The 20,540-nt window shown below is 39.8% G+C and overlaps 1 protein-coding gene across 2 annotated transcripts in view; it reads left to right on the forward strand.

Annotated features, from left to right (window-relative positions):
* The first annotated feature begins 1,803 nt into the window (after window positions 1–1,803).
* Window positions 1,804–20,540, forward strand: part of PRMT3 (protein arginine methyltransferase 3) — a 138,127-nt gene continuing 119,390 nt past the window's right edge. Inside the window, exons 1-7 of one of the 2 annotated variants that reach the window (XM_082660952.1) lie at window positions 1,804–1,877; window positions 2,107–2,239; window positions 3,871–3,953; window positions 5,452–5,501; window positions 6,120–6,222; window positions 14,218–14,377; window positions 15,726–15,870. In XM_082660952.1, the coding sequence (XP_082517078.1) occupies window positions 1,850–1,877; window positions 2,107–2,239; window positions 3,871–3,953; window positions 5,452–5,501; window positions 6,120–6,222; window positions 14,218–14,377; window positions 15,726–15,870 (702 nt within the window). In that variant the 5' untranslated portion in view covers window positions 1,804–1,849. Of the gene's footprint in view, window positions 1,878–2,106; window positions 2,240–3,870; window positions 3,954–5,451; window positions 5,502–6,119; window positions 6,223–14,217; window positions 14,378–15,725; window positions 15,871–20,540 lie in introns of those variants that run through there. The other variant, XM_082660953.1, reaches the window with a different exon arrangement.

Consider the following 20,540-nt stretch of genomic DNA (forward strand, 5'->3'; position numbering starts at 1 on the left):
TTAGGTGATAACAAGCATGGGCTCCAAGAAGTGAGGCACGAATTACGGGGACTCCGTGAGGATATACTGAGGCTGGCGGGCTCTAAAAGCAGCTAAACCCAGTGGCCAGTTTTAAGTTATTCTCTGTGTGTTGAAATTCCTTACCCACAAACCTGCTGTCAGGTCTTGTTCAACATTCTTTTCTGACCTCAGTAGTGAAGTGGCGTGATGGGAGAGGGTCTGTGTTTATCTTTGGAGTAAAGAAAAGAGCTCTTCCCTCCTAAGCCCAGCATTGTGGAGACACATAAACTTCAAGGAACAAGATTCTGGCCCAGTCACTCCTCTGGATTGGGTGTTACTTCGCTACTGTTAACATGGAATGATTGGGTGTTAATGGGATTTAGCAGGTTTCCCTCCAAATGGGGAGAAGATGGGCCTTGCTGGAGAGTATGTTGGAAGGATGAAGGAAAAAAAATGACCTTGAAGTTCATTCAGCTTATTGAAATGCCTCCTGTGTGCCACTGGGCACGTAGGCAGTGGGTCTACATCAGTGAATAGTAAGTCTAACCCAGCAAAGCCTGCAGCTATTCTGGCAGTGGCCTGCAATATAAGGGGGCTTCCAAACTATTTGATGGATTCTGTCCTCTAGGGGTTTACAGTCAAGGGAAAGGAGTGCATTCAGAAGAGTTTAGCAACAATACAAGGCATCGTTCTCATTCAGCAAATTAATATTGAGTACCTACCTATGAGTTAGGCCATATATTATGTGCCAGAGAAATGAAGGTAGAGACATGACCCTACCCTCATGCTCAAACAGTGTTGTGACTAAAGACGGGAAGAAGAAAGGAAAAAGCAAATGCTAGGTGATAAGAAAGCAACTTAACAGGAGGCTGCTGGAATGACGGTGGAAACTACTGTAGAAGAGACGACCTGAGGAAGGACTTTCTGGCTGAGACAAAAAGTACCCTTTTGTAGAACATTCTTAGCAAAGACTTTGAGGTGGGAAAATGATTAGCACCAAAAAAAAGGCTGGAGGATGGGGCCCAAGGTGGAGGGTTGAGGTGAGATGTTAGGCGGACTATGCAGAGCCTGGTAGGCCGTGGTAGTCAATTTAACTGGATAAACTTGTGCCAAGCCCAGTGCTAGCACCTGGCACTAGAACTTGGGACATACACTTTAAAGACTGAACTCCTTAAAATAGCCCTCGAGGCTCTGGCTCCTCTGTGGCCCCTGGTACACCCACTGGCCCCTGCAGTTCCCTCCCCAGCCGCACCCCACGGGGACCAGGGAGCCCCGGAACCAGTGTGGAGTACCAGCCTCCCTCCTGCGTTCGACCTCCTCCGTCACCAGAGGGCGCAGCGAGCAGGTCGCCCCCCACTAACCGCTCATCCCTCGAATAAGGGACGCACAGGGTGCGCGATGCCGACCGCAGAACCGCTTCCACCTCTGGGCTCTGGGCCGCGGTTTAGGACCTCCCGCTAGGGCCAGCCGCATCCCGAGGAGAAAACAAAACCCAGGTCCAAGCCTGCAACGCCCAGCCCAGGTTTCAGCGCTTACTCGGCGCGCGCTGCATCAACCCTGCGGCAGGAGGCGGAGCCCGGGCTCTCGCCCCGCCCACCCCAGCTCACGTGAACAACGCCGCGGCCCCGAGGCCGGAAGCGCTAGCGAGCTGGCGCGCACGCGCTCCTGTTTCCAGGCGCCGCAGGGTTCCCGGAGCTTCGGCCCCACCGCGTGCCCGCGCTCGCCCTCACGCTCACACTCACGCTCGTTCCCGGGTTCTCGGGCGGGGAGGGCTCGGAGGCAGTTGCGCCTGCGCAGCCCAGCCTGGTCCCCGCCCCCAGGCGCGCCGGGGTCTAGCGGCACCGCCGCCATGTGTTCGTTAGCGTTGGGCGCAGATGGTGGGTACCCCGGCCCCTCAGCCCCTAGGCCACGACCCCGTGGGGCCGGTGAAAACCCTTCCCCTCCCCCTGCGCCCGGGACGCGGAGCCGGGGTGGTGGGGCCCGCAAAGAGGGAGGTGGAGGTGGGGGGGAGGGCCCGCCGGGCCCAGAGCGTTCTCGCTTTGCTGCCCCTCGCCCGCCCTCCTGGCACTGGGGTCCGAGGCAGAGCTGACCGTTTGCGTGTGCTAGGCGGCCGGGGCGCTGTGGAGGAGGACGACCTGCCAGGACTGTCAGACAGCGGTGACGAGGCCTCCTGGGAGGATGCGGAAGATGCCGATCTCCCGCACGACAAGCAGCAGACCCCCTGCCTGTTCTGTGACAGGTTCGTCCACCTCAGCGCGAGGCGCCAGCCCTAGGGTGGCCGGGCCCCGTCTGCTCCTCTGGAGTCCAGCCCAAGTGGCTGCCCTGGAAGTCTGGAGCCCGTGCTTTGGAGTGAGGGTTTGTTGAGCCGGAAGACCCACAGTGGTTTCCAGGGAGGAACCATGAACTGGAAGCCAGGTTACACTGCTTCACTTTGACGGGCCTCAGTTTCCTCTTGTGTAAAATGAAAGCGTTCTGGGCCGGATCTGTGGTTCCCACATCTGGTTGTGCACCTCTGTCACCTGAGACACTTAAGAAAAAAATACACAGATGCTAAACTGCACCTCAGCCCTTGTAAATCAGGGATAGGGTCTAGGAATCCGTTTCTACAAAGACTCTAGCTGAAGTGATTCTAAAGAGTAACAAGTTTGGGAGTCACTAAACTCGATTAATCCCTCAACCTTCTAGAACCGTTCAGGCTCTCCCATTCTATAATTCTTTGACAGTTAGAAAGCTTTTCAGGTGTAATAGTTCCATTTGAGCCGTTTAAAGAATCACCTTTGTTAGGGGCTCCCCCCCCCCAATTGAAGGGGAAGGAATTGATACTATTTTCACTTAGGGAAAAAGACGCTGCAATACCAGTAACTTGTTCAAAGTCACAAAGCTGTGGTTTGTCTTATAACCAAATCCATGTTTTTTCCACTTAAAATTCTGCCTCTTCATCTTTGACTTTGGCTGCTGTCCTGGGCAAGTGGGCGTGAAAGAGGCCTGGTTGGCACCGGCCAGTGTTACTTTAATAAACATTTTACCAGTATCCCCTGAGTCTCAGCATGGTGCTGATTGGTGGTATATTAGCTTCTGATGATTCGTCATTGTTCCCACGTGTAGCCTCATGTGGGTAGGTACGGGATGTCTGCATATACTGTAGTCGTCAAAAAATAATATTTATTGAGCATCAGGGAGGTACTTCTTTGTGATAGGCTGTGTAAATACTGTATAAATAAGCTCTCTCGGTAAACGTTTGTTGAAAACTGCTGCATATGTGCTAAGCATATAGAAGAGGTAATGCAGGCTCTCTGCCGTGTGTTCTTATTACACGTCCTTCAGTTTTGCAGGTCACAGAATAAAGGAGCTTGGCCCTAACAGTGTCTATAATACAAATCCTTGGGGAGCACTGTAAGACCACTTTTTGAAATATGGCACTTTGGGAATTTACCAGCTATAAAATTACATTTTATGCTTTATTTCTAAAAGCAGTTTGAGCTGTGTCAGTTCAGAGCCTCTGAAAGCAGAGTTGATACTTAGAGGAGAAAAGAATCTTATGCAGTGAATTTTTCAGATCTTAAGAGACACAGTCTATCAAAAGGAGTTCTCTTTCTTAGAAGCCTTATGATAAATTCAGTGCTATTATTTGGCAAATTCAGCTCAACATTTTAAAGGGTGGTTTGTTTTAGGTGTAAAATGGGACTCAGAAGTACTAATTCCTTTTCGGAGTGCTGGGTTCCTCTCTACAGGTGTGTTTGGTTTTTTTTAATTAATTGGAAGTAAAACTGGAAACCTGCAGAGTGAGGGGGAAAAGTTTATATCTAACATGAAGTCAATATTTAGACTTCTTAGGGGACTATTTCATGAAGCTGTTGCTTGGTTTTTCAGGTTATTTACATCTGCTGAAGAAACATTTTCACACTGTAAGTCTGAGCATCAATTTAATATTGATAACATGGTTCATAAACATGGTGAGTAATTTTTAGAATAAAGAAAATTTTAGTTGAGAAATTTAAATTCAAACATTATGTTTTTCCAGACCATTCCTTTCCTATACAAATCCAATATAGTGAAACACATGACAACAACTTATGAAAATGGCGTGTTTTTGACAAATGGCTTTTGAGGAAAGATTGATAAATAAGTCATTCTTCTAGATATGATTGACTGTATTTAAGCTTAAATTGCCTTCACAACGAAAAAGGAAAAAAAAACCCAAAAAATCCTTGGCATGTGATTACATTTTAATCATTTTAGAATTAGGAAGACAAGGGGTGTGGATATTAGGGAGAGCAAAGGATAGAGGTGGACTTTGGAAAAGGAGGTGGATCATTATGAAAAAAGACAACTTATCAGGTCAAAGCATAACATGGACTTCAAGGCATACAAGATTGAGTTTTATAAGGAGTTTGGTAAGAGAGTGTGGAAAAAGCGAGTGCTAAAGTTAAGGTGGTAATCCAGAGATTCAGCTGATGTTTCTGTTGAAACTTGCATCTAAACATACTTAAAATTAAAGCCTTCTAATTTAAACGAATATAGAAGAGCTACAGTATCCCACTAATATTAACTAAATACAGAATTGGCTTTTTGGTCCCTGTATTTACTAACAACTAGAAAGGACATTACTGAAGAATACCAAATATTAGGCAGATTTGGGGTCTCAGATAAACATATGATACAGTATGTTTATGAATCATAAATTCAATTGCAACTACTTTTGTAAGATATAAGTGACTTAGTTTCATTTTTTTTCATGTTTTTAATGTGCATTTTAAAACTGAATTGAAACTGTACTTTATATTATTTTATATCTTTTTCAATACCAAATAGGGGCTTTTGTGTGCTATTACGCATATGAAACATTTTTATATGCTGGTATGTTCTCATAACAGTATTTCTCATGACAAATAATAATTGCTTGGGTATGCTATTGCTTTCCCTTATTTTAAATGCTGCTTCATTTCTGAAAAGATGAGAACCAGATAACAAGCCTCACCGTTTTTTTCATCTGCATCATTTAACTTAATGTAAAAGCTAGTATACTTTGTATACTCTGTGTCCTGGCAAAACTATAGTTTGGTAGGTACCATAAAAATTGGGGATTTAGAAACTTTAGTATCAACTCTCGTATTAGCTGCCAAATACTTGGTAAAATCAAGGGCCTAATTTTCTTCATCTGTATTGTTCTGATAAGTGAGTAGAATTCTAAAAATTAATTTCCAATTTTTCAGAAATGCAAGAAAAGCACTTAAAAATTTGTCCTTCCTGGCTGTTTCTCAATTAAAATATTCTGAAGTGTCAGAGTTACTGTTTCTAGTTCTTAATAAAAAATTCAAAACTTTTAAGTAGTAGTTGAGAGGACAGAAATATTTTATTGTCTAACCAGAGAAGCATCTTCGGAGCAGGTTAATGAAACAAAACTCATGTTATGTTAAAATAGGTGAATTATTATTTTTTTTTCCCTTTTAGGACTTGAATTTTATGGATACATTAAACTAATAAATTTTATTAGACTTAAGGTAAGGTGGTAGCTTAATCTACAATTTTGTTTAAAACCTAAAGAAGTACTACAGCGATTATCAATGCACCGATTTTTAAAAGAATATGAGGAACTGCTGTATAAGGAACTGTTTTAAATTTGACACTCATGATATTGGGGGAATCATGGACATTAGGAACTAGCACAACATACAGCACCAAGTAAATGGATACATACCATACTTAAGTGTGGTTTTTAATTTTGTGTAGGAGATGAATCAATGTTATGTGGCAAAGTAATTCACTGTCAGATAAAGGGGAATACTGATAGTCTTTCTGTAAAATCAGAAATAATTTCTAGTGCGATTTTTAAGTGCTTTGGTTACTCTTTTTGTTCTGTTTTTTAAATACTTTGTTCTAGTCAGTTGATGTTTATATTGCCATTTCCTCAAAATCCAAACAATATAAAACTGTGCATTGAAACAATTAAGCAGTCATCCAGTCAAGTTAATGAAATAGCCGGTGAACATAGACTGTTTAAATAGAGATTTTGTGTGATGTAGACATGATTTCCTTTTTGTTTAATTTTCCCAGTTTTTTGGTAGGGGGATTTTGTGATTATGTGCAGTGAAAAAATATGCAATTAATTTTACTTCCAGAATCCTCCAGTTGAATATATGAATTCCATATACAACCCAGTGCCTTGGGAGAAAGAAGAGTATTTAAAGCCGGTATTAGAAGATGACCTTTTACTTCAATTTGGTAAGATGAACATATGGTATCTACTTTAAAGCAGGGTCATTTGTTATGGCAAAATAGTGGTTAGGTGTTACAGGAAAATATATCATCCCCTTGATTCTCTAAAGACCTCGTCAGGTAGTTGGTTTCAGAAGGAACGTTAAGTCACTTAGAAAGTGAGAGTCACACTAACAGTTACCAGGGAGGAATATGAGCTTGGGTTAAACATTGTGTAAAAGATGTTTTGAAACATAGGGAGACTTGAGAGAATAATTTTTAGTTGTCAGACTGATTTTTAATGTAATTAAAATCGATGAAATTTTAAATTTAAATAAAAGAAATTAAATCAGTATATTTAATATTTAATAGATTTAAGTAAATTTAATAATATTGCTGTTTTTACCTCATAATACAATCAGATACATGACTTTTCTTAAGACATCTAATTTATGGAGCTTTTGTTTCGGTGCAGGACAGATTCCACGAAAATTCCCCACGTATACTAACTCTTAAGCCTCCCTTGTGGCAGGGTCACTCGTCTTTTGACTGTAGCTTTCTTAGTTTCTTGCTCTGTGCTTTGGTTCATTCCTTACTGAACAGGAATCTTATGAAAATTCTGTTGGCTCTCTATAGGTCTAATTTGTTGGAGTTCATGATTTTTTATTATTTTTTAAATTTATGCTTGCTTTCATGTTTTTTGTGCCAGTTAGGTGAGATAGAGGGGTTTGCTGTCTTCGGATCAGCAAGACCATTCTAAACAGACACATACCTTCTCAGATAGTAGTTTGACAGTGTGTATTTGGGCAGTCCTTTGGTAAGTGGGAACTGTGGAAAACCACTCATTTCCTTGAGAACTACCATCAAGAGAAGTTGTGTGGCAGTGTGATGCAGTAGTAAGAACCTTAATGTAGGATTCAGGAACTAAGTGACCCTGGACAAAGCACTTAAGCTTTCTGTTTTTTAGGTCTTCATCTATAAAATGAGAACTAGGGCCAGATTTCCAACTTTCTACCTCTAAAATTTGGTGAGGCCTAGGTTGATTCTTTCCCATTTTTACAACTTCTATTAAATTTTATTTCTCCTCAGATTAACCAAAGTGATCTCTTTGATACATGACAAAGTGCCCACTAGGTGTTCTTCGTGACTCCCTAAACTCAAAATTGAACACTCACAGGTTGAAAGTAGTATGTTAAATACTTTAGAAATACGAAGAAATGAATCCTTCACATTGGGAGCCCACAGTCTAATAGTAGGAGTGTTTTGTTTTTGAATGACTGTCCTGTATTATAAGATAAGGTGGAATATAGTAAGTTTCATGAGAAGTAGGAAAAATAGTGCAGTTCAGAAGAGGAAGAGATTACTCAGATCAACAGATACCGAGTGCTATTTGCTGGTCACTATGGATACAGATCGGTATTGACCTCTTCACTCTCCGAAGGTATATTAACTTAACTTCTTTCAGACTTAATTTTAGTTTATAAAAAGGTGATAATGACACCTACCTTATAAAATTGTTGCAAAGATAATGCATATTAGCACAGTGCCTGTCAGAGAGTAAGTGCTTAATGAAGGAGAATTTATTGTTATTAGTAAATACGTTCTAAGGAGTTTAGATGAAGAAGTCACGACCGAGATCTGGAACAGTTAAGGGGCCTAGTAAAGGAGGTGGAACTTGAACTGGGCATGCTTGTTAGTGCACCGCCCGTGCCTCTCAAAGGATCTGTGGGACTTCCCTGGCGGTCTGGTGGTTAGGACTCCATGCTTCCACTGCAGGGGGCACGGGTTTGAACCCTGGTCAGGGAACTAAGATCCCACAAGCCGCACGGCACAGCCAAAAAAAAAAAACAAAAGATCTGTTCTCCTGGCCATTGGTGTAGAGAGATGGAAGAGAAGGTTCTTCATTCTCATGGCTCCCGGCTTGATTACTGACTATTTCACCTGCACTGTCTTTCAGTAAATAGTTATTGAGCATCTGCTTTGTATTAGGCTTTGAGAATATAAAGATGACTAAATTTAAAAAGGAGATAACTAAGAAAATAGGCAATGAAAGTACAGTGTAAGTGGGGAGAAGTAACTATACTGATGGAGAAACCTGGCAAACACTGCCTTAGCCAGGTAATGAAGGTTAACATCATTGGTGATGTAATGTCAGTTCTATGGACCCTTTATATCATGTGATGAGGATGGCACTTTACCTCAGTGGTCTTCCTCCCAGGCCAGTAATCTCAGTCTAACCATGAAAAACCATGAGACAGACACAAAGTGAGGGACATTCTACAGACTGCCTGACCAGTACTCCTCGAAACTGTCCATGTCAAGGGAAGCCTGAGAAGCTGTTGTAGCCAAGAGGGGCTTAAGGAGACATGACAACTAAACATATGTGGTATCCTGGATGGGATCTTGGGGCAGAAAGGGGACATTAGAGGAAGACTAATGGAATCTGAGTGAATAAAATGGAGTTTAGTTAATTTTTTTTTAAGTATGGTATAATATTTGAAACATATTCCACAAAGGGTTAATATCCTTTTTACATAAAAGACTCTTGAAAATTAAGGGACAAAGGATCAAAACAGTTGATAGAAAAATGGGGAAAAATTCTACCAAAAAGAGGTAGGAAAATAGCCCAATAGCAAGATACCATTTCTCACCTCTCAGACTGGTAAAAATTTTTACAATATGACAACACATTCTGTTGACAAAGCTGTGGAGAGACAGGCACTGTCCTAAGATTGCTAGTAGAATGCAGATTTAGCAATACCTAAAAAACTGAACATGCGAGTTTTTTTTTTTTTTTTTTTTTTTTTTGCTGTACGCGGGCCTCTCACTGTTGTGGCCTCTCCCGTTGCGGAGCACAGGCTCCGGACGTGCAGGTTCAGCGGGCATGGTTCACAGGCCCAGCCGCTCCACGGCATGTGGGATCTTCCCGGACCGGGGCACGAACCCGTGTCCCCTGCCTCGGCAGGCGGACTCTCAACCACTGCGCCACCAGGGAAGCCCTGAACATGCGATTTTTAACCGAGCGGTTTCACTCATAAGAATTGGTCTTGAAGGTACACCTCCAACATTCTGAAAATACATATAAGACAAATGCCCATATAGAGGAGAGCGGTTGAATAAACTATGGCACGTCCACACCATGGAGTAGTATACCTCTATCCTCTATTGCAAAGAATGAACTGAACTGGTACAGAGTGTTATCCAGGACATACTGTCAAATGAAAAAGGCAAAGCTCAAAAGAATATCTACTATGATACCCTTCACATAAGAAAGAAAGAGATTTAGGAAAATGCTTATGTGTCTGCTCATTTGTGCAGAAGAAATACAGGAAGGATAAACTAGCAACTGAAGAGATTGTTACTGAACGGGGTTTGTGGGACAAGGAAGGAAGGGCACAGTGGGATTGAGGTAACAGGGATGAGGATCGAGTGACACTTTGCTGAGTATATCTCTTTGTATAGCTCCAACTCTCAGGACTATAGTAATGTTTTTTTAAACTTTATTTATTTATTTATTTTTTCTTTGTGGTACGCGGGACTCTCACTGTTGTGGCCTCTCCCGTTGCGGAGCACAGGCTCCGGACGTGCAGGTTCAGCGGCCATGGCTCACGGGCCCAGCCACTCCGCGGCATGTGGGATCCTCCCGGACCGGGGCACGAACCCGTGTCCCCTGCATCGGCAGGTGGACTCTCAACCACTGCGCCACCAGGGAAGCCCAGTAATGTTTTTTATAGCCTTCATATAATCAAAAAAATCAACAATTGAAACAACGAGGATGTATGTATACACGGGTGGTGCTGGTGCGAAGTGGAATGCAGGCACTAACAGATGAACTGAACTGTAATACAAAGGAGTAATGTAACCATACTGCAGGGAGTGGGGAGGAAAAGAACTAGGTGAGTAACTGAAACCTTTAATGGATGTTGTGCTGAGGCTACAGATAAAAAGAACTGCATCAACGTTGTAATCCAGTAAGAAAAGGCATTTCTTGCAGGGTAAGAATTAGCAATTCTGATGCTATTTTTGTGTATGCTAGAATGGAACATGTAAGTTAATAATTTATGGATGGGGCTTCCCTGGTGGCACGGTGGTTAAGAATCTGCCCGCCAGTGCAGGGGACACGGGTTTGAGCCCTGGTCCGGGAAGATCCCACATGCCGTGGAGCAACTAAGCCTGTGCGCCACAACTACTGAGCCTGCGCTCTAGAGCCTGCAAGCCACAACTACTGAAGCCCTCATGCCTAGAGCCCGTGCTCTGCAACAAGAGGAGCCACCACAATGAGAAGCCTGCTCACCGCAACGAAGAGCAGCCCCTGCTCACCACAACTAGAAAAAGCCCACACGCAGCAACGAAGACCCAACACAGCCAAAAATAAAAAAATAAAATTAATAAATTTATTTTAAAAAATTATGGATAAAAGCCAGGTTTCTCACAGTTGGAGAATGAGATTTCAGATAAGGAAATGAAGGATGAAATGAGTCCTGTGTTGACAAATTGGAATCAGAAGTGTCAGTGTAAATTCATAGTTTTTCTTATACAGACAGACAGATACAGAAATGTAGGTGTGTGTGTGTGTGTGTGTGTGTGTGTGTGTGTGTGTGTGTGTGTGTGTGTGTGTGTGTGTGTGTGTGTGTGTGTGTGTGGTTAGTATAATACATATACTTCCGAGCTCTGCTGAAAGGGCCTAGAAAAACCCCAGTAGCAATGATCATACCTAGTGCCCAGATCTTGATTTATAATCCTTTATTAATGAAAGGAACCAAGGGTCCTTAGAGAGGTGATTGATTTCCAGGAGGGGCAGGGAAAATACAAGATAAGTCTAGGACACCTTGTTCCAGAAAATTAGGAAGTACTTAAGAAAAAGTGGGGCAAGAGAGGACATAACCTAAAGAACACAGGAACCAACCTGAAGGACCTCCTAGTGGCCAAAGCTAGAAAAATTTAATCAATACAGAAAATGACAGTATTGGGTTTTAACCCATAGGATAAAATAAATGTCCATGAATTCTTCTTGACATGAATAAGCAACCAAATAAATGGGAAGGAGTAGCTCCGCTTCAGTGTAGAATTCCTGTTAATAAATGTCAAAGGAAAAAGAGAAACACAAAATCAGCATTAGGCAAACACCACGGTAGTAACTTGCAGAAAAGAGCAACCCATGCATGCTAAGATTAGTGGGTGAAAATTTAGGCAGGTGAGATAGGATTTGCATAGTTCAAAGTATGTCCCCCAAGAAATTTAACTACAAAGGAGCTGTTAAACTTTTGAGTGGAAAAACTGAGCAGACACTACCATAACCAAGTGATCAAGGTTAACATCACCAGTAATAAGTGTACTGACGCCATGAACCCCTTGGTGTAATGCTCTGAGGAGGCAACGTCATTTCTCTGCTGTTCTTGCCAAAAATGTTTAACCTCATTCTAATAATGAAAAATCATCAGATGATCCCAGGTTGAGGGCCAGTCTACCAAATTACTGATCAGTGTTCTTCAAAAATGTCAAGATACAGTAATTGGGTGCAGTATTCTATAAATAATTCATGGTGCTGAATATTTTTGTTCAGATCTTTTATGTCTTTTTGGATTTTAAAAATCTACCTCTATCGGTTGTTGATAGGGGTGTATTTAAATCTCTGTGATTAGAGGATTGTCTTTTTTTGCCATTCTATCAGCTTTTGCTTTGTGTATGTTGAAGCTCTTTTGTGAGGTTTATTCTCATTTATAATTGTTATGTCTTCCTGATAAATTGACTATTTTTTGTGTGTATGTGTGTGGTACGCGGGCCTCTCACTGTTGTGGCCTCTCCCGTTGCGGAGCACAGGCTCCGGACGCGCAGGCTCAGCGGCCATGGCTCACGGGCCCAGCCGCTCCGCGGCATGTGGGATCTTCCCAGACCGGGGCCCGAACCCATGTCCCCTGCATCGGCAGGCGGACTCTCAACCTCTGCGCCACCAGGGAAGCCCTAAATTGACTATTTTTATGGTAGTTTTCAGCTGCCAAAATGAAGTATCCAGGTGATTTGAACCTCCTGAGACAGAATATAAATGTGGAAGTTCATCTTCCTGAATATGGTTTAGGACTTTAAATTAGACTGTTTTGATATATTATAGTTATGCATCGTAATGTTTACTGAATCTTTTCTCCTCTTCAAAGCTATACACTTTAATATATAATTATCTGTGTACAGTTGGCCGTCATATCTGGGATTTTTGGATTCAACCAACCTTGGATCAGAAATATTCAGGAAGGGCTTCCCTGGTGGCGCAGTGGTTGAGAGTCCGCCTGCCGATGCAGGGGACATGGGTTCGGGCCCTGGTCTGGGAAGATCCCACATGCCGCGGAGCGGCTGGGCCTGTGAGCCATGGCCGCTGAGCCTGCGCGTCCGGAGCCTGTGCTCCACAATGGGAGAGGCCACAACAGTGAGAGGCCCACGTACAGCAAAAAAAAAAAAAAAAAAAATTCAGGAAAAAAAAGTTCCAGAAATTCAGAAAGCAAAACTTGAATTTGCTGCCCAGTGACAACTATTTATATTGTATTTATAACTATTTGTATAGCATTTACATTGTGTTAGGTATTATAAGGAATCTAGAGATGATTTAAAGTGTTATATGTAAATACGCCATTTTATCCAAGGGCTTGAGCATCTGCGGGTTTTGGTGTCCGAGGGAGGGGGGTCCTGGAACAAATCCCCCACAGATACCAAGGGACAACTGTGTTATTAATGCTGACAGCTTTTATTCTGACTCACTTCTTGCAGCAGAAAGCAAAATAGAGAAACTAGCCAAAACAAAGAAACCAATTTCTTTGTTTAGTTCTAATCCATAACTTAAATTAACAAGGTGGTTTGCAGACAGTGTGAAGAATTTTAAAGACAAGGTACACAATGAGAGTTGTAGTAGGAAGTAGAAAATACGGTACACCATCCTTTAATAGTTCGGCAATATTTTGTTGCTCATTAATTTTTGGTGAACTAAATAGTGGATGAATCTGTAGTTTTTTGGGGTTTTTTTGCGGTACGCGGGCCTCTCACCTCTTAGTTATTTTGTCCCAGCTCTAAAGAAGTGTTGCAGGTAAAAACTGAATAGGAAAAAAAAAAGTCGTGTTTCCCTCAGAGCTGTACTGAGGAGACAGTGTATTATCTACATTGTTTTCATTGCTTTAAGTTGATTCAACAGTTAATTAGACGGGTCAGTGGACATTGGGATTTTGTAAAACTCACTAGATCCATATATTAACTTCTGTTTGCAGAGTTAATGATTTACATATATTAACTTATGTAGCAGAAGTTAATGATTTACATATAGTGAAATTAAATTTAAATCAAGAATTTTTAATAATATTAGGAATTAGGATATTTAATAATGTCAGCAATAAGACAGTGTATAGATTGCACACCACCTTACCCATGATGAAAAAGTTATTGAATGTACAGAATTCCTTACCTACACACTGTCCTTAAGGAATATCTAAATGTCATACCTGTTACTCTACAGATAAAGACCCAGAGGCTGGAGGTGGCCCTGTGTGGTGGCAAGAACACGGGCTGGGAAGGCAGGCATGGGTTTGAATTGTAGTTCCTTCATTAAACAGCTGCATGACTTTGGGCTAGTCAGTTTCTCTGAAATTTATTTTTCCCCTGTCTTAAAATAGGGATAAATGTTTATATTTTAGGTTTGTTTTGAAGATGGAATGAGATGTAATGCATGAACTTGAAAGATACCTGATGATCAATAAATATGAGTTTTTTCCTTCTACCTTTTTATTTCTTCCTGGGTTTGGTTCAGTACAATTAATGCTTATTTATGTGTTCAGTTTAGCCAACTAGTGAAAAGTTTAGACTAACAGCATGCTCTTTAAACTCAAATTGGAATAGTTTGGATATTAAATATTTATTTAATTAAAAGTACTAATTTTTCTCAGTTGGCCGCATAATAGGCACTTAGTATATACTTATTCGTAACACATTTATATGTGCTTCATTGTTATAAGATGGCCTGATAGAAATGTCCATTTGTTTATTTAGATGTAGAAGATCTTTATGAACCCGTGTCAGTTCCATTCTCATACCCCAGTGGACTCCGTGAAAATACATCAGTTGTTGAAAAATTGAAACACATGGAAGCCAGGGCACTGTCTGCTGAAGCTGCGTTAGCTGGAGCGCGTGAGGATCTGCAAAGAATGAAGTAATTTATCAATCTTATAGAAAATTAATTGTTTAGATCCCCAAAATAATATATTCATAAAAAGATAGAATATGGTAAAATATTTCATATACTGGAAAGCACAGTGTAGATATTTTAATTTCAATAATATTAAAGGTACGCAGTATTTTTTATACATTGTGGATGTCGTTGATTAACATAAAATTCTGTAGTTTTATCTGTCCTCTTATATTTCTTTATAATTACTTTTGTACTAATGATAATTGTTCTGGGGAGTGTGTTCCTCCTGAGTGCTTTTTGTTCCTTGATATTGCCTTCCTTTGAATTACCTTATTTCTAATAGATTTCTCCATTTTACTTTTTCTCTCCTGGACTTTTTAAAGTGTAGGGATTAATATTTTTTAGGCTTGTGGAAAATACAGGGTTGAAATTTTTGTTTTTAAAGAATCACAATATAATTATGATGAAGTATATAATCAGAAAACCAGCTACATAGGATGGTTTTCTCTAGTGAGTAAATTAACATTCTGCTGGCTTAGTACTTGTCAGAATTTAATGTGCATACGAATCATCTGGGTATCTCGTTAAACTAGATTCTGATTCAGGAGGCCTGAAATAGGTAGTGTCTGAGATTCTGCATTACTACCAAGTGTATATACCTCTAACTTAACCTATTAGATTTGTAAGTTGGTTGCTATTGCCCAATTACCCATTTTTGATGGTTTGCCAGAATGTCCAGCAGGAAAAATAGTATAGCTGATTGTAGTTTCCCTTTTTCTGAGATTTTATGCTGGGTAATCTAGTAACCAACGACTCTATTATGTGCCTCTTTACACTTCTCTCCCATATATACCTCATAGATTCTTGATGTGTTGTTATCAGAGAAGGAGCTGAGTTTTAGAGCCTGAGCAGATGGTGTTGATGTGTGTAAATAATTCCCAGTTTGGGTCTGCTTTCTGCCTGTATAACCCTTCCATGAGATACTATGGTTTTAAAGAATATTCATAGCATTGGAATATGCTCTATTGATTCAGCTGCTAAAATAAGATTTTGGAACAATAGAAATAATAAAGTTGAATAAAGTCATAGTGTGCTTATTTTGTTCACTTGAAAGATAAAACAGCCATAGCCTGCAGTTGGCAGTGCTTTTGTGATTTGTAGAAGGAATGCTTCCAGCTGGGTTTGAATATGCCATTGCTTAAGATCCAGCAGGGGGAGCTTTCCGTGCTTAAGATAGAACGTGATTTAGAAGGCTCATCACACCGCGCACTCCCTCCCCCCTCCCCCTTCCTCTTCCTCAGCCTCTAGCCTTTCCTTTTTTCATGGTCCAGTAAACTTGTCTCAAGGGTGTATTTCAAATTGATTACAGACAGTTTGCTCAGGATTTTGTGATGAACGCAGATGTCAGAACCTGCTCGTCATCTACAACTGCCATTGCAGACCTCCAGGAGGATGAGGATGGCGTTTATTTCAGCTCATACGGGCATTATGGGATACATGAAGAAATGCTAAAGGTTAGAAAAGAGCACAAATGTACCAAATCCATACTAAAGGAAAAATAGAGTAAAAAGCTTCTTAATACATATGGGAGAACTGCTTTTTTGGTTTTTGATTTTTTTGAGAACTGCTTTTTAAATCTTTTTGGTGCTTGATAGCTCATCTTGCATTGAAAAGATTATAGAAGCATCAGAGACACTGTAAATTCTGTTTAAGATCATTATTAATCTTTATTATGAGATTACCTTTTGCTGGGAATAAAACATTCAAAAAAATTGCTGACGATTTTAGTCTTCTCAAGAGCAACTTTTAAATAGGAAGAAAAATACGTTTGCCTTTTAATGTGTGAAGGAAATGATTAATTTTAGTGTTTTAATTAGCAGTACTGACTTTAGTTTGGGCGAATAATAATTCTTTGGTACAAAGTTAATTATAAATAATTCTCACAGTTGTTACGGCATTACTTTTTTACATTTGAAATCATTGCTATATAGAAGAATTTCCTAAATCAGATACTTGAATTTGGTTGGTTTTAAGTTTTATAATGGTAATGTCCATATAAACTATAAGTAGATTTCTAGGTATACCTGGTATATTATGTACATTTTATCATGTATTATAGATTATAAAATAGCAAAATGGTTTTTTAATTCAGTAAAACTAAAAATATCTAACTAGAGTAAAATAAATGTTGGAGTGTAAAAATTACTGAAAACTTTAATGTTTATCTCTGTGAATTTTAGATGCCACTACTTTTTTTTCTTAAAAACCAACAAACGAAAAATTCCTTTCTGAATCCTTCCTCAAAAGATTGGTTTATTTTACGGACACCCCAAGACTGTGTTCCTTGAAACATGCCCATTTAAGATAACCAGGGGTAGTTAATGAGTATATATTTTGTTGAGTCAGTTTTGCAGGATCACAGAGTGGAGGTTTGCTGATTAATAGTAATTGTAATTACTTGGGGTCTTTTAAAGCAATGTCATGTCATTTCTTTGCTAATGACTTGTCACAGTTGGTTGTGCTTTTTGTTGTCACTTGGGTAGTTGCATAGCATTACAAATAACAGTTATAACTGTTGCTAAGTAATAAATTAAGTCCAGAGTGAATTTGTTTAAAAGAAATTGACATACTCCATTTTCTCTGTTAAAATTAATTTTATTGTGTCTAGAATATTTCCTTTAAAGGAGTTAATCTAAGCCCATGTTTGCCGTTATAAATCACCCCATCAATTTCAATGCCATGAACCTTTAATGCTTTTGATATGGTAATTTTAGTTGGGTTTTTCAGACAGATAAGGTTACTGAGACTCCTAGAAGATAGTACATCTGAGTGCTCTCAGTACAGTCATCAGGGAAATCCAGTTTGGACTTACTTCCAAATCTCTGTCCTGGACCCTTGTAGCTCTGTATCAACAACTAGAGGATCTTTACACCTGATGGAATATTTTAAGTCCTTTTGATGTACATATATATTTAAGAAGTTCCAGCTGGAAGTTTCCAGTGCTGTGTTTTCACTTTTAGAGAATCACTTAAGACTCCTTATCAATATAAGTTTCCATGCCTTAATTCCCCTTTGCTGTTATACAATGTAACCACCTTCTCCTTGGAGATAACTTAAGTCTTTATAGGAAATATGGATATATTTCATTCAAAAAGAACTATTTGTCCATTTTATGTTTTGTTAAGTTACATACTGTGGATGAATATGAAATGTGCCTTATATCAAGCAATATTTCTCCTATTTCTTATCAAAACAGTTCTTAGCACACATAATTTGTTCAAGGTTGTGCTACTACTGGAGTCTCACCTGATCTTTATAAATAAATTAAAATTGAGAAGCCATGCATACAGGACTTATTTTTATGCTTAGAATTGGCCTTTTATAACAATATTATTTGGATTTTTTGTTACTTACTAGTCACAGGTATTTTAATGACACTTTTTTGGCATATGTTGTGATTATAATTATAAATAAAGACAGTTTGTAATCTTATTTTCCAGAGTCAAGGTGAAGATAACTTTTTTGAATTCTAGAGATAACGGGATAGTAGTGGACATTAACTTTCAGAATCCTTTGCCACTTTATCTTTCTGAAGAAGAGTCATTGTTGCTAATGTTATAATTCGGAGATGCATCACTCTCCTTTTTTTTCTCCCCAAGTAAAACATTGTTCATCGTGGTGAACATTTATCACAGATTATAGTACTATTAATTTTTCATTACTGCATTTTCCTCATTGTATCTGCAGCTGACTCTTGCATTCTATCCACCTTCATGAGCCTATACATTTAAAACATACTGTTACTTATATAGGTAAAATTTATAATACATAACTTTTCTGTTGTCTTTAGTCTTATACTTAATTTTTTTTAATATTGGTAGGAATTATTCCATGACACTGTACTAGCCTTAAAAGATTGTCTTTCTTCTTAATATTGGACCTCTAATTTTATTCTTTTGTGCTTCTTAGTTTTACTAGGTTAGTGCAAAAGATAACTTTATTTCTGTTTATTACCTTATTTTATATTGAAGAGTTAGTCTTTTGTTAGAATAAATTTTTAGAAATGGTTTGAGGGCTAGTCTTTGATTTGCTTGAATTTTCATGTTTAGTGAATTTTCCTCTCAAAAATTCATTTATTAAATTGAAGCTCTGCTATGTCCACAGCACTGTGTTTAGTAGACTTTGAATTTCATTGCACCAGTATGAGCATATGAGCAAAAGCAGATGGATATGTAGGAAGAGACTGGATGAAGGATTGTAGTTGAGCTGAGCAGCAGTGCATGGATTTAGGACAGGAGTTGGGATGCTAGTGATTAAGTTAGAGCAGCGGCGAGGCAGTGTGATTGGTGAGAGCTTTCTGAGTGACTGCCTTCTAGACTGATGTTCACCCTTTGTAGGTTTTGTTATGTCAGCAAAAATCACTGGTTACAGTGTAAGAAGGGTATAAAAATGGTAGAAATGTATGAAATGGTATGTTTTTTTTAAAAAAGACAGTTTTTAAATTAATTAATACTATGTTTAAATTCATTTAAAACATGAAGTTCTCATAGTAATGCTTTTCTTTAAAATTTATTAATTTTTGGCTGCATTGGATCTTCGTTGCTGCACAGGGGTTTTCTCTAGTTGGCGAGCAGGGGTTACTTTTCCTTGCGATGTGTGGGCTTCTCATTGCAGTGGCTTCTCTTGTGGCAGAGCACGGGCTCTAGGCTCAGCTTCAGTAGTTGTGGCACGTGGGCTCCAGTAGTTGTGGCTCGTGGGCTCTAGAGCACAGGCTCAGTAGTTGTGGTGCACGGGCTTAGTTGCTCTGTGGCATGTGGGATCGTCCCAGACCGGGGCTCGAACCCGTGTCCCCTGCATTGGCAGGCAGATTCTTAACCACTGCGCCACCAGGGAAGCCCCATAGTAATTCTTAAAATACACTGAGGGAAAGATTTCAGTTTTTGAAATATGATTTAAAATTTTGTTTGTAAAGCAATTAGAAGTAATTCCATCAGAAAACATGGAATTAATTATGGAATTTCCCTTTTTTAGATCCAGCAATTAAGTAAAACAGCTTGCCTTTTAACTTAAGCCCCTCTTTGTACTTTTTTTTAAATCCCAGTATTGGCATAAAAGTTTTTTTGGAGGGTATGGACTGTGTAAAGTTTTATGTTGTAGTATTTAGTGTAACTACTTTTTTTTTTTTTTTTTTTTAACCTAGTGTGAAATCGAAAACTAGAATTCCCGGTATGAGTTATTTTTTATCATACTCATTTTACTCACTTGGCAGCAGAGCCCCTTACTGCTGAATTTGCTGTCAGCGTGTGTCTCAGCCGAGGTGATTTAAAAGGAAATCAGCTCTAATGTTCATGCACCAACATAAATGTTAGCATTCAGTGCCTGCCTTGGTCACAGGTCTTGTGAGACTCCATAGTAGAGAAGTCTTGCAATATGGTCTGCGGGGCTCAAGCGATTGACTTTTAGGCTTACAGGCTTTTTTTTTTTTTTTGGCGGTACACGGGCCTCTCACTGTTGTGGCCTCTCCCGCTGCGGAGCACAGGCTCCGGACACGCAGACTCAGCGGCCACGGTTCACAGGCCCAGCCGCTCCGCGGCATGTGGGATCTTCCCGGGCCGGGGCACGAACCCGTGTCCCTTGCATCAGCAGGCAGACTCTCAACCACTGCGCCACCAGGGAAGCCCTAGGCTTATAGGCTTTTAAGCATCATTTCCTACTACAGACATTTCTAGAAACAAAACAGGATTATAAATCAGATAGGTGCTGATCAGTGACTTTCTTAGGAAACTATACTCTGTTGAGCTTCATTTTTCATACGTAACTGTAACTTTTACATCTATCTAGTTTGGTTCTTTCCTCCCATATTTTAACTTAGTTCTACCACAGGGAATCAGACTCTAGATTCCAGGCCCTATTTAAAGGAGTAAAACATGTTCATCTTCTACTAGCATTATCACTTGAAGTCTTACAGTGCATGTCAAGATGAAAATATGTACATTTTTAAGAACTTAGGTCTTATTTGACTTTCAGTGTTGTTCTTAAACGTTTTCTTTGTGTGTTGTTGCTATTTCCATTCTTTATTATTTTCTTTTAGGAAAAAAAGATTAGGCTTGGTTTTCCAGGCAAATTGTAGCTATGGAAACTAGAAGTGTGTGATAAATTAGCAGATATCTTCCTTAAATATTTT

This window comes from Grampus griseus, assembly GCF_964374135.1.
Source record: "Grampus griseus genome assembly, chromosome: 8".
NCBI classification, from domain to species: domain Eukaryota; kingdom Metazoa; phylum Chordata; class Mammalia; order Artiodactyla; family Delphinidae; genus Grampus; species Grampus griseus.